Genomic DNA, 13864 nt, shown 5'->3' with positions numbered 1-13864 from the left:
TCAGGTGTACCCTAGAACTCTGTGGGAAGCAAGGGAAGTGATTGCTGGGCCTCTTGCTGAGATATTTGAATCATCGATAGTCACAGGTGAAATGCCGGAAGAATGGAGATTGGCTAACATGGTGCCAGTATTTAAGAAAGGTGGTAAGGACAAGCCAGGGAACTATAGACCAGTGAGCAAGTTAGTGGAGGGAATCCTGAAGGACAGGATGCACATGTATTTGGAAAAGCAAGGACTGATTAGGGATAGTCAATATGACTTTGTGCGTGAGAAATCATGTCGCATAAACTTGATTGAGTTTTTTGAAGTAGTAACAAAGAGGATTGATGAGGGCACAGTAATCTATATGGACTCCAGTAAGGCGTTTGGCAAGGATCCCGATGGGAGACTGGTTAGCAAGGTTAGATCTCATGGAATACAGGGAGAATTATCCATTTGTATACGACTGACTCAAAGGTAGAGGACAGAGGGTGGTGGTGGAGGGTTGTTTTTTCAGATTGGAGGCCTGCGACCAGTGGAGTGCCACAAGGATTGGTGTTGGCTCCACTACTTTTCGTCATTTATATAAATGATTTGGATGTGAGTATAAGAGGTATAGTTAGTAAGTTTGGAGATAACACCAAAATTGGAGGCGTAGTGGACAACCTTGGATTATAATGGGATCTTGATCAGATGAGCCAATGGGCTGAGAAGTGGCAGATGGAGATTAATTTAGTTTAATTTACTTTAATGTAGCATTATGGGAAACCAAATCTCAGCAGGACTTATACACTCAATGGTAAGGTCCTGGGGAGTGTTGCTGCACAAAGAGACCTTGGAGTGCAGGTTCATAGCTCCTTGAAAGTAGAATGACAGGAGAATAGGATATAGAAGGCAGCGTTTGGTATGCTTTCCTTTATTGGTCAGAGTATTGAGTACAGGAGTTGGGAGGTCATGTTGTGGTTGTACAGGACATTGGTTAGGCCACTGTTGGAATATTGCGTGCAATTCTGGTCTCCTTCCTATCGGAAGGATGTTGTGAAACTTGAAAGGGCTCAGAAAAGATTTACAAGGGTGTTGCCAGGGTTGGAGGTTTTGAGCTATTGGGAGAGGCTGAATAGGCTGGGGCTGTTTTCCCTGGAGTATCGGAGGCTGTGGGATGACCTTATAGAGGTTTATAAAATCATGAGGGGCATAGATAGGATAAATAGACAAGGTGTCTTCCCTAGGGTGGGGGAGTCCAGAACTAGACTGCATAGGTTTAGGGTGAGAGAGGAAAGATGTAAAAGAGACCTAAGGGGCAACTTTTTCACGCAGAAGGTGGTGTGTGCATGGAATGGGCTGCCAGAGAAAGTGGTGGAGGCTAGTACAATTGCAACATTTAAAAGGCATCTGGATGGGTATGTGAATAGGAAGGATTTGGAAGGATATGGGCTGGGTGCTGGCAGGTGGGACTAGATTGGGTTGAGATATCTGGTCAGCATCTGGTGGACCTGTATCCGTGCTGTATATATCTATGACTCTATGACTCTAATAATAGTGCCTAAAAACTTAAAATCTAGATACAATATGAACATAAGCCAGAGAAAAGTCTACTCATGACATCAGCAAGTGTTTCAATTCAAGGTCTCAATGGTAGCGGCATACTACCCAATTAATTCAAGATCATAAATCAATCAGGTGTCTCAATGCCAAATTTCATAACAGAACAATGCAGAAGGTGGCTGCTTGGCCCACTGAGACTACTTTGGGGATTTCAAACTCTTACCTTACTGACATATTGCCTTCTTGGACTTCTTGGACAAAGATCCCCAGTTCTCCCTTATTTTCACTCTCAAGTCCAACAACACTGAACCCCAAACCATCGCAGGCAGGTTTCATCAAATTTACCTTTTCAATGGAACGACCCTAGAGGGATGGAGACTCTGGTCACTACTAGCAAAAATAGATTTTCTATCATACAACAATTTAAACTAATATTGAATATTAACCAGAACTGGAATTTTCAATATCCTCCCCAACCATCAATTATTATATAAAATATTAATGTTGTCAATCTGAAATGACTGCAGAAGAATGCTGAAGCTTGAAGCATGCTCCCAGTATACATCAAGGCGTGTTTTCGATCAATTCCTAATACAAACTACTACGGACTAATAAGGATTTTTCATTTATTGACAACACTTGATCCAAGATTTTGCTGTCTACCCAAATACAATAAAAAGTTTGCCAAAAGGGATTTGTTTGTCTCTCATTTGGAGGAAACTATTCCAGCTTGAACTTCAGATTAATCGAAGGGCAATCCAAAAATTGAATTCGCAGATAAGGAATTTCAAGCCACATTTGAAGACTGGCTCAGGATGTGAGCTGCCGTTTCTAATGAAAGAAAACAGAAATAACCAACAGGTTTAAAAAAATAATAAAGATTTAATTTAGCTCGGTGAAAATATATTTGATAGTGAAACTATTGTTAATAGTAGTTTTTAATTCTCCTTTTTTCCTTCAACACTTCCAGACATTGGAGTTACCTAACACAGGGCAACAGGAATAAAGAAACAAATAGTTAATACAAATCAAAAAAAGTGGTAATGAGAGAAACTATGGTCAGTAGGTGTCTGAAAACTTTGAAATGAAGTTATGTTGAAAGAACATACATTAAATAGGCCAGATAGTGTCCAACATTAGTTACTTTGTGCTACATTGATTCATCTTCTTACATGGGCCATTCTTCTCAAAATCTGCTCAAATTCTTCATTGGGCTGCGCTGAGGTTTCATGTTCAATTTCTTTACTCCCATTCTGCTGAGCTATCACGTACGATTCATTTAGTGGAGATGAAATAGAAGTAACAGGAGAGCCAACAGTCTGAGAAAGATCAATGCCTGAAGGTATGGCAGGCGGCACAATGTTCACCTGTTTTTGAAAAAAGGTACAATGTCACAGAAGTTGTACAATAATTGGCATCAAATCATTGCATACAAATTCAAAACTCCCACTAGATGCTATCATGAGACCAAGAAAAGATATCTAGAAATTATTCTATATTTGTTTATTTATAATAAGTCACTGGGGTAATATTCCAACTGCAAATACCAAAGCACATCCAAGTGCGATAAACAAAAATTCTCCACTTGACAATGATTATGGATGTTCCACTTTCTCTGCAGAGGAAGACCAGGCAAGATTCCCAAATATCTCAGCTAGACAACAGGATGCAGCCTTCACAACTTGTACAAGACCAACACATGGCAACGGCTCATGTCACTTCAAGTCAGGTAGCGTTCCCCAATTATCTCAGTTATATTCTTTTTTGTCCGACTAATGTAATCTTGTGGGCGGCACTGTGGCACTGCTGCCTCACAGCACCAGAGACCCGGGTTCAATTCCTGCCTCTGTGTGGAGTTTGCACATTCTCCCTGTGTCTGCGTAGGTTTCGTCCGGGTGCTCCGGTTTACTCCCACAATCCAAAAATGTGCAGGTTAAGTGAATTGGCCATGCTAAATTGCCCGTAGTGTTAGGTGAAGGGGTAAATGTTGGGGAAATGGGTCTGGGTGGGTTGCGCTTCGGCGGGTCGGTGTGGACTTATTGGGCCGAAGGGCCTGTTTCCACACTAAGTATTCTAATCTAATCTAATCTATATCCAAGATGCTGCTGTGTAAATTCTTCATAACCAGGATGTTGCTTGGGCTGGAGAATCAGAATCTCTACAGTGTGGAAACAGGTTGGTTGCCCCATTGAGTCTACACCGACCCTCCAAACAGCATCCCACCCAAACACAGCCCCGTCCTCTATCTCTGTAATCCCGCATTTACCATGGCTAATCCACCTAGCCTGCACATGTTTGCACTGTTAAAAAGAAATGAAATGCAGATAGGTGAGAGAAATAATCTTGGCTTGAATAATATAGAATCTATTTGGGTGGTGGAATCTATTTGGTGGAATCTATTTGAGTTTACAGATCTCAAAACAGTGGCCACACTTTGGAAAAGACTATAAATCAACAAATAGTAGGAGCACGTGAAAGGAATATAGCAACAATTAGAGTGGCTTTCAATTCTCATACTGATTAAGTTAATCAAATTGGGAAGAGTTGCTACAACAAATTCATGGAGTGCATTACAGATATTTTCCTGTATTAATGTGTCATGGAACCAACCAGGGAACAAGCTATTCTGCGGCTGGTATTGGGTAATAAGGCAGGTTTAATACATGAACGCAGAATAAAAGATCCCCCAAGAAGGAACGATTATTACATGACTATTACATTATTATGTTATTTCATGACTCAAAAATATATCCCAATAAGGAGGAAAGATTAGAAGAGAGGGTTAAACTAACCATGGCTAATTAACAAAGTTAAGGAGCATATTCATTTTAAAGAAAACTATATAACGGTGCAACAGTGATAGCCCCAAGAACTGTGATAAATTCAAACTCAAATATATTTTGACCATCCCACTAACCCAGAGATAGTGGAGATGTGGGGAAAATAGTGGATGAATTGGTTGTATTTTTCCAAATTTCTTGAATTGTAGAGCAATACTGCAGGATTCAAAAACTGCCAACGTGACAATCCTATTCAAAAAGGCAGGGAGTCAAAAAGCAGGTAATCACAGCCGTTTAGTCTAACATATTTTGTTGGAAAAAATGTTTGAATCAATTAAGGTGTGGAGGGGTCAGAGTGGACTCGGGTGGAAAAAGTCAGAAGTCATACGACACCAGGTTATAGTCCAACAGGTTTATCTGAAATCACAAACTTTCAGAGCGCTGCTCCTTCATCAGGTGAAGTCAAGGGTGAAGAACGAATCAATTAAGGAAGCAATAGCAGCATAGTTGGAAAACCATAACCTAAACAGAGTCAGGGTGGCTTCTTGATAGCAGTAGCCATCATGAATAGGAATTCATATTGGAATAATTTATTAATTAATTTTGGTGGGTGGGTGGGGGGAAGAATGGGAGTGGGGGTGTGGTAGAGGGAGTGGAGGGAGGGGGGCGAGAGTGGGGGTGGGGCTGGAGTGGGGAGGGAGTAGGGCTGGGGAGGGAGATGGAGGGTGGAGTGGGGGGGAATTGGGTGGGGGGGAAGGAATGGGGAGGGAAAGAGGTGTGGGGGGGCGCTGGGACAGAAGATAGATGGGTCGCAATAGGTAGATGTAGTTAGGTGGTGATTGTGATAGATCAGTGGGGAGGATAGAGCGGATAGGTGAGAAGGAAGGTGGACAGGTAGGTCAGGTCAAGAGTGCAGTGCCAAGTTGGAGGGTTAGATCTGGGATGAGGAGGGAGTGGGGAAGATTTGGAAACTGGTGAAGTCAGTATTGATGCTGTGTGGTTGCAGTGTCCCAAGGCAGAAGATGAGGTGTTCTTTCTCTAGTTGGCAGGTGGCTTTGATTTTGGCGTTGGAGGATGCCCAGAGTTTGCATGGCTTTGGTGGAGTGTAAAGGGGAGTTGAAGTGGTTGGTCACAGGGCAGTGGGGTTGTTTGGTGCGTGCGGACCAGAGATGTTCCCTGACCCACTCCGCGTGTTGGTGCTCGGTTTCCCCGATGCAGAGGAGACCACATAGAGAGCAACAGATGAAGTAAATACGATAGGAGGATGTGCATGAAGATCCACGGTGGATTTGAAATTATCGTTTAGAGCCTTGGACGGAGGTGAGGATGGAAATGTGATGCATGTTTTGCACCTTGGACAGTAGCAGGGGAAGGTGTCAGGACTTCGAGACTTCTCCTAATTCAAGGACTACAATTTCCCCGCCCATGTGATCAAAAAAGCCCTCCATTGCATCTCCTCCACTTTTCATACCTCAGCCCTCGAACCCCACCACAACCACACACCAGCTGTCAAATTCCATCCCACAAATCTCTAAGTACAGCGCATTATCGTCTGCCATTTTCGCCACCTACAGTTAGATCCCACCATCAAAAATATATTTCCCTTCCCTGCTTCCTCATTACATCCATGCTACCCACCAACCCACCCTCTATACCAGGCACCTTCCCCTGCCACTGCACGAGGTGCAAAACCTGCACCCACACCTTCCCCCCTCGCCTCCATCACCTCACCTCCATTCAAGGCTCTAAAGGATCATTTGAAACCCAGCGGAGATTTTCTTGCACATCCTCCCACCTCATTTACTGCATCTATTGCTCTCGATGTGGTTTCCTCTACATTGGGGAGACCAAGCGCCCACTCGCGAAGCGGTTCATGGAACATCTCTGGTCCTCACGCACCAAACAACCCCACTGCCCTGTGGCCAACCATTTCAACTCCCCTTTACACTCCACAAAGACATGCAAACCATGGGCATCCTCCACCGCCAAAATCAAGCCACCTGCCAACTAGAGGAAAAAAAACCCATCTTCCACCTCAGGACCCAAAACCAAAAGCATCAACAATGACTTCACTAGTTTCCAAATCTCGTTATCTCCATTCCAGATCCAACCCTCCAACTTGACAACACCTACTTGACCTGCTCTACCTGTCCATTTCCTTCCCCCCTCGCCACCCAACCCCCAGCCACTCCACCTTTCCCACCAACCTATCACAATTAGCTCCTACCTACATCCACCTCTCGCCATCCCACCTACCATCCCACCAGCCCCATCCCCATATTCATCTCCCAGCCCCTTTCCCCCGCCACATTCCTAATGAAGGTCTTATGCCCGAAATGTCGACTCTCCTGCTCCAAGAATGCTATCTGATCTGTTGTGCTTTATCCAGCACAATATTTTTCAACTTGTGATTCCAAGGCAGTAGCAGGCTATAGGTCAAGTGCTGGAAAATAGGCTGAGAATACATAGGTGGCTGCTTTTGACCGGCATGAGTATAATAGGCCAAAAGGACCCTTTTATATTCTGAAGCTCCCCACGACTCCATTCACTCAGAAAATTGCTGCAAATCATCAACTCATTAGGTAACTGTGACCACAAACCAACCCTTGCAAAAGAAACTGGCATCAGGAGATGGATATCAAAGGATTTGAAGTTTTACATAAACCTGGACAGTGCAGCCTAAGATTATAAATAGGCACTGAATAATTCTTCAAAAAAAACGCAATACCTCGAGAATATGCTGAACAGTGGCTGCTTGAAAGTTTGATTGTGAAAACTGCAGCAGATGAACAAATGATTCATTGCGAGTAGTGCAAACAGTGATGGAGATTAAGCATCATTTTTCAGGGACGTTCAGAAAGACAAGGTAATTACATAGAGTCACAGAGATGTACAGCACGTAAACAAACCCTTCTGTCCAACCAGTCCCTGCCAACTAGATATCCCAACCCAATCTAGACCCACCTGCCAGCACCCAGCCCATATCCCTCCAAACCCTTCCTATTCATATACCCATCCAAATGCCTCTTAAATATTGCAATTGTACCAGCCTCCACCACTTCCTCTGGCAGCTCATTCTATACATGTACTACCCTCTGCGTGAAAACGTTGCCCCTTAGGTCTCTTTTATATCTTTCCTCTCTCACCCTAAACCTATGCCCACTAGTTCTGGACTCCTATCCATACCCCTCATAATTTTGTAAGCTTCTATAAGGTCACCCCTCAGCCTTCGATGTTCCAGGGAAAACAGCCCCAGCCTGTTCAGCCTCTCCCTATAACTCAAATCCTCCAACCCTGGCAACATCCTTCTAACTTTTCAAAACCATTTCAAATTTCATAACATCTTTCCAGAAGGAAGGAGACCAGAATTGCACACAATATTCCAACAGTGGCCTAACCAATGTCCTGTAGACCTGTAACCTGACCTCCCAACTCCTGTACTCAATACTCTGACCAATAAAGGAAAGCATACCAAATGACTTTTTCACTACCCTATCTACCTGCGACTCCACTTTCAAGGAGCTATGAACCTGCACTCCAAGGTCTCTTTGTTCAGCAACACTCCCAAGGACCTTACCATTAAATATATAAGTCCTGCTATAAGATTTGCTTTCCCAAAATGCAGCACCTCACATTTATCCGAATTAAACACCATCTGCCACGTCTCAGCCCATTGGCCCAAGTGATCAAGATCCCATTGTAATCCGAGGTAACCCACTTTGTTGACCACTACGCCTCCAATTTTGGTGTCATCTGCCTCTTATTAACTATACCTCTTATGCTCATATCCAAATCATTTATATAAATGATGTAAAGTAGAGGACCCAGCACCAATCCTTGTGGCACTCCACTAGTCACAGGCCTCCAGTCTGAAAAACAACCCTCCACCACCACCCTCTGTCTTCTACCTTTGAGCCAATTCTGTATACAAACGGCTAGTTCTCCCTGTATTCCGTGAGATCTAACCTTACTAACCAGTGTCCCATGGGGAACCTTGTCGAATGCCTTACTATCGTGCCCACCTCTAACAACTCCACCGGCAATGCATTCCAGGCACCAACCACCCTCTGCATAAAGAACTTTCTATACACATCTCCCTTAAACTTTTCTTCTCTCACCTTGAACTCATGACCCCTAGTAAATGAGTCCCCCACTCTGGGAAACACTCTTGCAATAAAGACCAATACTTCTGCAGTACATCATGTAGATAGTACATACTGCTGACACTGAGCATTAGTGGAGGAAAGAGTGGATGTACTGCTTGTGGATGTACTGCTGATCAAGTGGGCTACTTTGTCCTGGAAGGTGTCAAGTGCCTTGAGTGTTGTTGGGGCTTCACCAATCCATGCAAGTAGGGAATATTCCATCACAATCCTGACTTGTGCTTTGTAGATGGCGAACAGGCATTAGGGAGTCTAGAGGTGTTACTCATCACAGTACAGTCTGTTCTGCAATAACGCTTGTTTCTTCAACGCAAATTGGCTTTAATGCCATTGAAGAACTTAGACCATTAGTTGTAGAATACAAACATTCCTTACTTGCATTGGCGATACCCAATTCTAGCCCCATAAGTTTAAATGGTATTGCTATTGCGTGATTTTCTTACAACACGAGATGGGAACTATCGCGTTATATCAGAACCGACTGTATTCCGAGTCTTTGATCTGCTCTTGTAGCCACTGTGTTGATGTGTGAGAAGTCCATTTGAATTTCTGGTCAATGATAACCCCGAGGATGTTGACAATGGAGGATTCAGTGATGGGAATACCATTGAATATAAAGGCACAGTGGTTTGATTGTCTTAATGGTGATGGTCATAACCTGGCATTTGTGTGGTGCAAACATTACTTGCCACCTATCTGCCCAAGCCTGCATATTGTCCAGATCTTGTTGCATTTGAACATGAACTGTTTCAGTATGTAAGGAATCACAAATGGTGCTGCACAAAGTACAATCATTGGCAAACAACCCCACTTCTGACCTTATGAAGAAGGGAAGGTCATTGATGAAGCAGCTGAAAATGTTTGGGCCAAGGACCTAACCTGAGGAACTCCTGCAAAGATGTTCTGGAGTTGAGATGACTAACCTCCAAACAACCACAGTCAAGTATGACTCTAACCACGGAGTTTGCCCCCAATACCAATTGATCTAGTTTTGCAAGGGGTTTTCAATTCCACTCAGTCATCTGCAGCCTTAATGTCAAGGTCTATCACTCTCACTTCACCTCTGGAATTCAACTCTTTTGTCCATGTTTGAACCAAGACTATAATGAGATCAATAGGTAAGTGGACCTGGCAGAACCAAACTGGGTGTCGCTGAGCACGTTATTACTAAACAAGTGCTGTTGATAGCACTACTGATGACAACTTCCATTATTTTACTGATGATCAAGTGTAGACTGATAGGGGACAACTGGTCAGGTTGCATTTGTCCTGCTTTTTACCTTCAGAACATACTTGGGAAATTTTCCACACTGTCAGCTTGATGCCAGTGCTGTAACTGTACTGGAACAGCTTGTTTAGGGGAGCAGTGATTTCTGGAGCGCAAACCTTCAGTATTATTACAGTCAGAGTCATAGAGATATACAGCATGGAAACAGACCCTTCGGTCTAACTCATCCATGCCAACCAGATATCCTAAACTAATCTAGTCCCATTTGCCAGCACTTGGCTTACTCCTTCTAAACTCTTCCTATTCCTATACCCATCCAGATGTTTTTTAAATGGTGGAATTGTATCAGCCTTCATCACTTCCTCTGGCAACTCATTCCATACAAGTATCACCATCTGCATGAAAACTTTGCTCCTTAGGTCCCTTTTAAATTTTTCCCCTCTCATTTTAAATGGACTCTCCACCCCAGGGAAAAGACCTTCAGTGTTTACCCTATCCATGCCCCTCATGATCTTATATACCTCTATAAGGTCACCCCTAAGTCTCTGATGGTCCAGGGAAAACAGCCCCAGCTTATTCAGCCTCTCCCAATAGCTCAAATCCTCTAAACCTCACAACATCCTTTTATATCTTTGCTGAACCCTTCTAAGTTTCACAACTTCCTTCCTATAACAGGGAGACCAGAATCGCATGCAATATTCCAAAGGTGGCCAATTAATGTCCTGTACAGTCACAAGATGACCTCTCAACTCCTATATTCAATGCTTTGACCAATAAAGGAAAGCAATACCAAATGCCTTCTTCACTATCCTATCTATTTTAGACTGTACTTTCCAGGAGCAATGAGCCTGCACTCTAAGGTCTCTTTATTCAGTAACACTCCCCAGGACCTTACCATTAGGTGTGTAAGTCCTGTCCTGATTTGTCTATCCAAAATGCAGCATCTCACATTTATCTAAATTAAACTCCACCTGCCACTCCTCAACCAATTGGCCCAACTGATCAAGATCCTGTTGTACTCTTCTTTGCTGTCCACTACACCTCCAATTTTGGTATCATCTGCAAACTTACTAACTATAGCTCCTATGTTCACATCCAAATCAGTTATATAAGTGATGAAAAGCAGTGGACCCAGCACTTATCCTTGTAGCACTCCACTGGTCACAAGCCTCCAGTCTGAAAAACAACCCTACACCACCACCCTCTGTCTTCTACCTTTGAGCCAGTTCTGTATTCAAATGACTAGTTCTCCCTGTATTTCATGTGATCTAACCTTGCTGACCAGTCTCCCACGAGGACCCTTGTCGAGAGCCTTTTTGAGGTCCATATAGATCACGTCCACAGCTCTGCCCTCATCAATCCTCTTAGCTACTTCTTGTCAAAATGTTGTCAGGGCCTGTAGCCTTGGCAGTATCCAATGTCTCCAACTGTTTCTTGATGCCACGTGGAGTGAATCAAATTGGCTAATGACTGGTATCTGTAATGCTGAGAACCACTGGAGGAGGCTGAGATGGATCATACAGTCCATACTTCTGGCTGAAGGTTGCTGCAACAGCTTTAGCACTGATGTACTGGGCTCTTCTACCAAGAATGGGAATATTTGTGGAGACTGCTCCTCCAGTGAGTTGTTTCAATGTCCATCACCATTCATGACTGGATATGGCAGGACTGCAGAGCCTAGATCTGATCCATTGTTTGTGGGATCACTTAGCTCTGTCTATCACTTGCTGCTTAGGCTGTCCTGTTTGGTGGCTTCACTAGATTGACACCTCATCAAGTCTGCCCTGCAGCTCCTTCTGGCCTGCCCTCCACTGAACCAAGGTTGATCCCCTGACTTGATGGTAATAGCTGAGTGGGGGATATGCCAGGCTATTCATTTGCTAATTTTGCTGGAGTACAATTCTGATGCTGTTATGGCCCACAGAGCCTCTTGGATCCCAATCTTGAGTTGCGAGAGCTAGCAGATTGGTAAGGGTGAGGTCAAGTATGTTTTTCCCTCATGGATTCTCCAACCACCTGCCACAGATCCTGTCTAGCAGCTGTCCTTTAGGAATCTGCAGAATTGCTGCAGAGCCACTCTTGGTGGGAGATACTGAAATCTGCCACAGTACATTTTGTGTCCTTGCCATCCTCATTACTTCCTTTAAGTGCTGTTTAACATGGAGGAATACTAGTTCATCATCTGAGGAAGGTAAGCACGTGGTTTCCTTGCCCATGTTTAATCTGAAGCCACAAGACTTCATGGGTTCCACAGACAATGTTGAGGACTCCTGGGGCAACTCCCTCCCATCTATATACCACAGTGCTATAACCTCTTCTGGTGAGACAGGAATGGTGATGATAGTGTCCAGGACATTCTATATCAGGTATGACTATGTCAAGCTTTTGCATGACTAGTCAAGTGAGACAGCTGTCCCAATTTTGGCACCAAACCCCACCCAGATATTATCAAAGAAGACCTGGTAGAGTTGTCATGGCTGCTTCTGCCAGTGTCTTTGCTGGTGCCTCGGTCGATACCAGGTGATTCACCTGATTTCATTTCTTTGAGATTTTGTAATGATTGGTACAATTGAATGGCTTGCTAGGCATTTCAGAGGGCAATTGAGAATCAATCACATTACTGTGGGTCTGGAGTAATTGCAACATCAGGTGGACCTCAAAATAGAAGTTCCCTGAATGGACAAGGTTAACCTCTCCAATCAGGGAGCCCTGGCTCACAGAAACAGGAATGTCAGGGGTTCTGTTCACTGAGCTGGCAGGGTCTGTGTCACACACTGTGCACATAATAAAGGGTTACTTGGTGATGGGATACCAGCCTCTGTCGAGTTCTTTCAAAGGTACAGAGCACAGAGATGGACCCTGCAGTTCAACTCATCTATGATGACCAAATTTTCCCCAAACAAAATTATAGATGGATTGGTCAGATAGGCAGAACAGTGACAGTTGGTATTTAGCCCTGATTAGTATAAGGTGATGCATTTGGAAGAAGGTACAAGATAAGGAAGTAGTTAATGAATGACAGGATACTATGTAGCTCAGAGGAACAGGAGGAGCTTGTAGCAATTATTCACAGACTTCTGAAATCAGAAGAGAACACAAATAGTGAAGACAGCATTTGGGCCACTTGCTTTCTTCAGTAATGGCATAGATTTTAAGAGTCAGGAGGCAATGTTGAAGTTGTACAAAGGCTAGACCACAGCTGGATTATTTTGTGCAGATCTGGTCACCTCACTATAGGATGTGTTAGCACTAGAGAGGGGAAAATAGAGGAAGTTCACCAGTATGCTGCCTGGGATGAAGCATTTCATCTATAACAGACTAGAAGGCTTAGATTATTTCATTTAGAGCAGAGAAAGCAAGATTGGGGGGGGGGGGGGGGGGGGGGTCAGAGAGGAACATATTTGTATAACATCAAATGGTATGGACAGAGTGGGTAGAGAGCAGCTGTTCACCTTGATTAAGGGGGCATAGTTTTAGGGTAAGGGATAGGAAATTCAGAGGGGATTTGAAGGAAAAAAATCAACAGGGTGGTAGGAATCTGGAATGCCTACTTGGGAAGATAGTGGAGGCTGAAACGTTACAACATTTAAGAAAATATTTGGATGAACACATGAAACATCATAACATTTAAGGATATGGGGCAAGTGCAGAAAGTTAGGATTAGAGCACCTTTAGTACTAGATATTGTCAGTACAGACTCAATGGGGTAAAGGGCCTTTTCTATACTCTATGATTCTGACTGTGACTCAGTGACATTAGTCTATATTGGGATCATAGTAAGACTCATCAATTTTGATATATTAAGTCAAACACTGAGCAACGAAGAGAAAACACAGTCTTAAAGACAACTTGCCATGAGAAGTAGATTCACCACTGTGCTACCATGCATACCTGAGCCAAATGAGGTATTCAATGGAAAATATCCTAAGTTGCTATTCACATAGATGAAGATGGTTTGAAAATATGATTAAAAAACCTTGAGCAGCCATACTAGGAGGATTTTGTAAAGAAAGTGCTTTTCATTAGATCACAATAGTGACAGTGCAATGCTTTCTGATATTCTAAACATGCTTGTCCATCCATTGGATGTTTGCCTAAAGAAGATCTTCAAAGATAAGGAAAATGGAATGACTGGATGGATCAGAGAAGATATTCACCAAGGAAGGCAG

General features: G+C 43.5%; 1 protein-coding gene across 23 annotated transcripts in view; it reads right to left on the bottom strand.

The window, feature by feature from the left end:
- LOC140487612 (multiple PDZ domain protein) overlaps nt 1-13864 on the bottom strand; it is a 359969-nt gene that overhangs the window by 272130 nt on the left and 73975 nt on the right. For all 23 annotated transcript variants that reach the window (XM_072586923.1, XM_072586922.1, XM_072586963.1 and 20 more), the window contains 2 exons: nt 2697-2891; nt 1748-1887 (listed from right to left, as the gene is read on the bottom strand). In XM_072586923.1, the coding sequence (XP_072443024.1) occupies nt 1748-1887; nt 2697-2891 (335 nt within the window). The remainder of the gene's footprint in view (nt 1-1747; nt 1888-2696; nt 2892-13864) is intronic.

Source organism: Chiloscyllium punctatum, chromosome 2 (genome assembly GCF_047496795.1).
Source record: "Chiloscyllium punctatum isolate Juve2018m chromosome 2, sChiPun1.3, whole genome shotgun sequence".
Taxonomy (NCBI): Eukaryota; Metazoa; Chordata; class Chondrichthyes; order Orectolobiformes; family Hemiscylliidae; genus Chiloscyllium; species Chiloscyllium punctatum.
The sequence above is the reverse complement of the archived record's forward strand: the minus strand, read 5'-3'. Positions and strand labels throughout refer to the sequence as shown.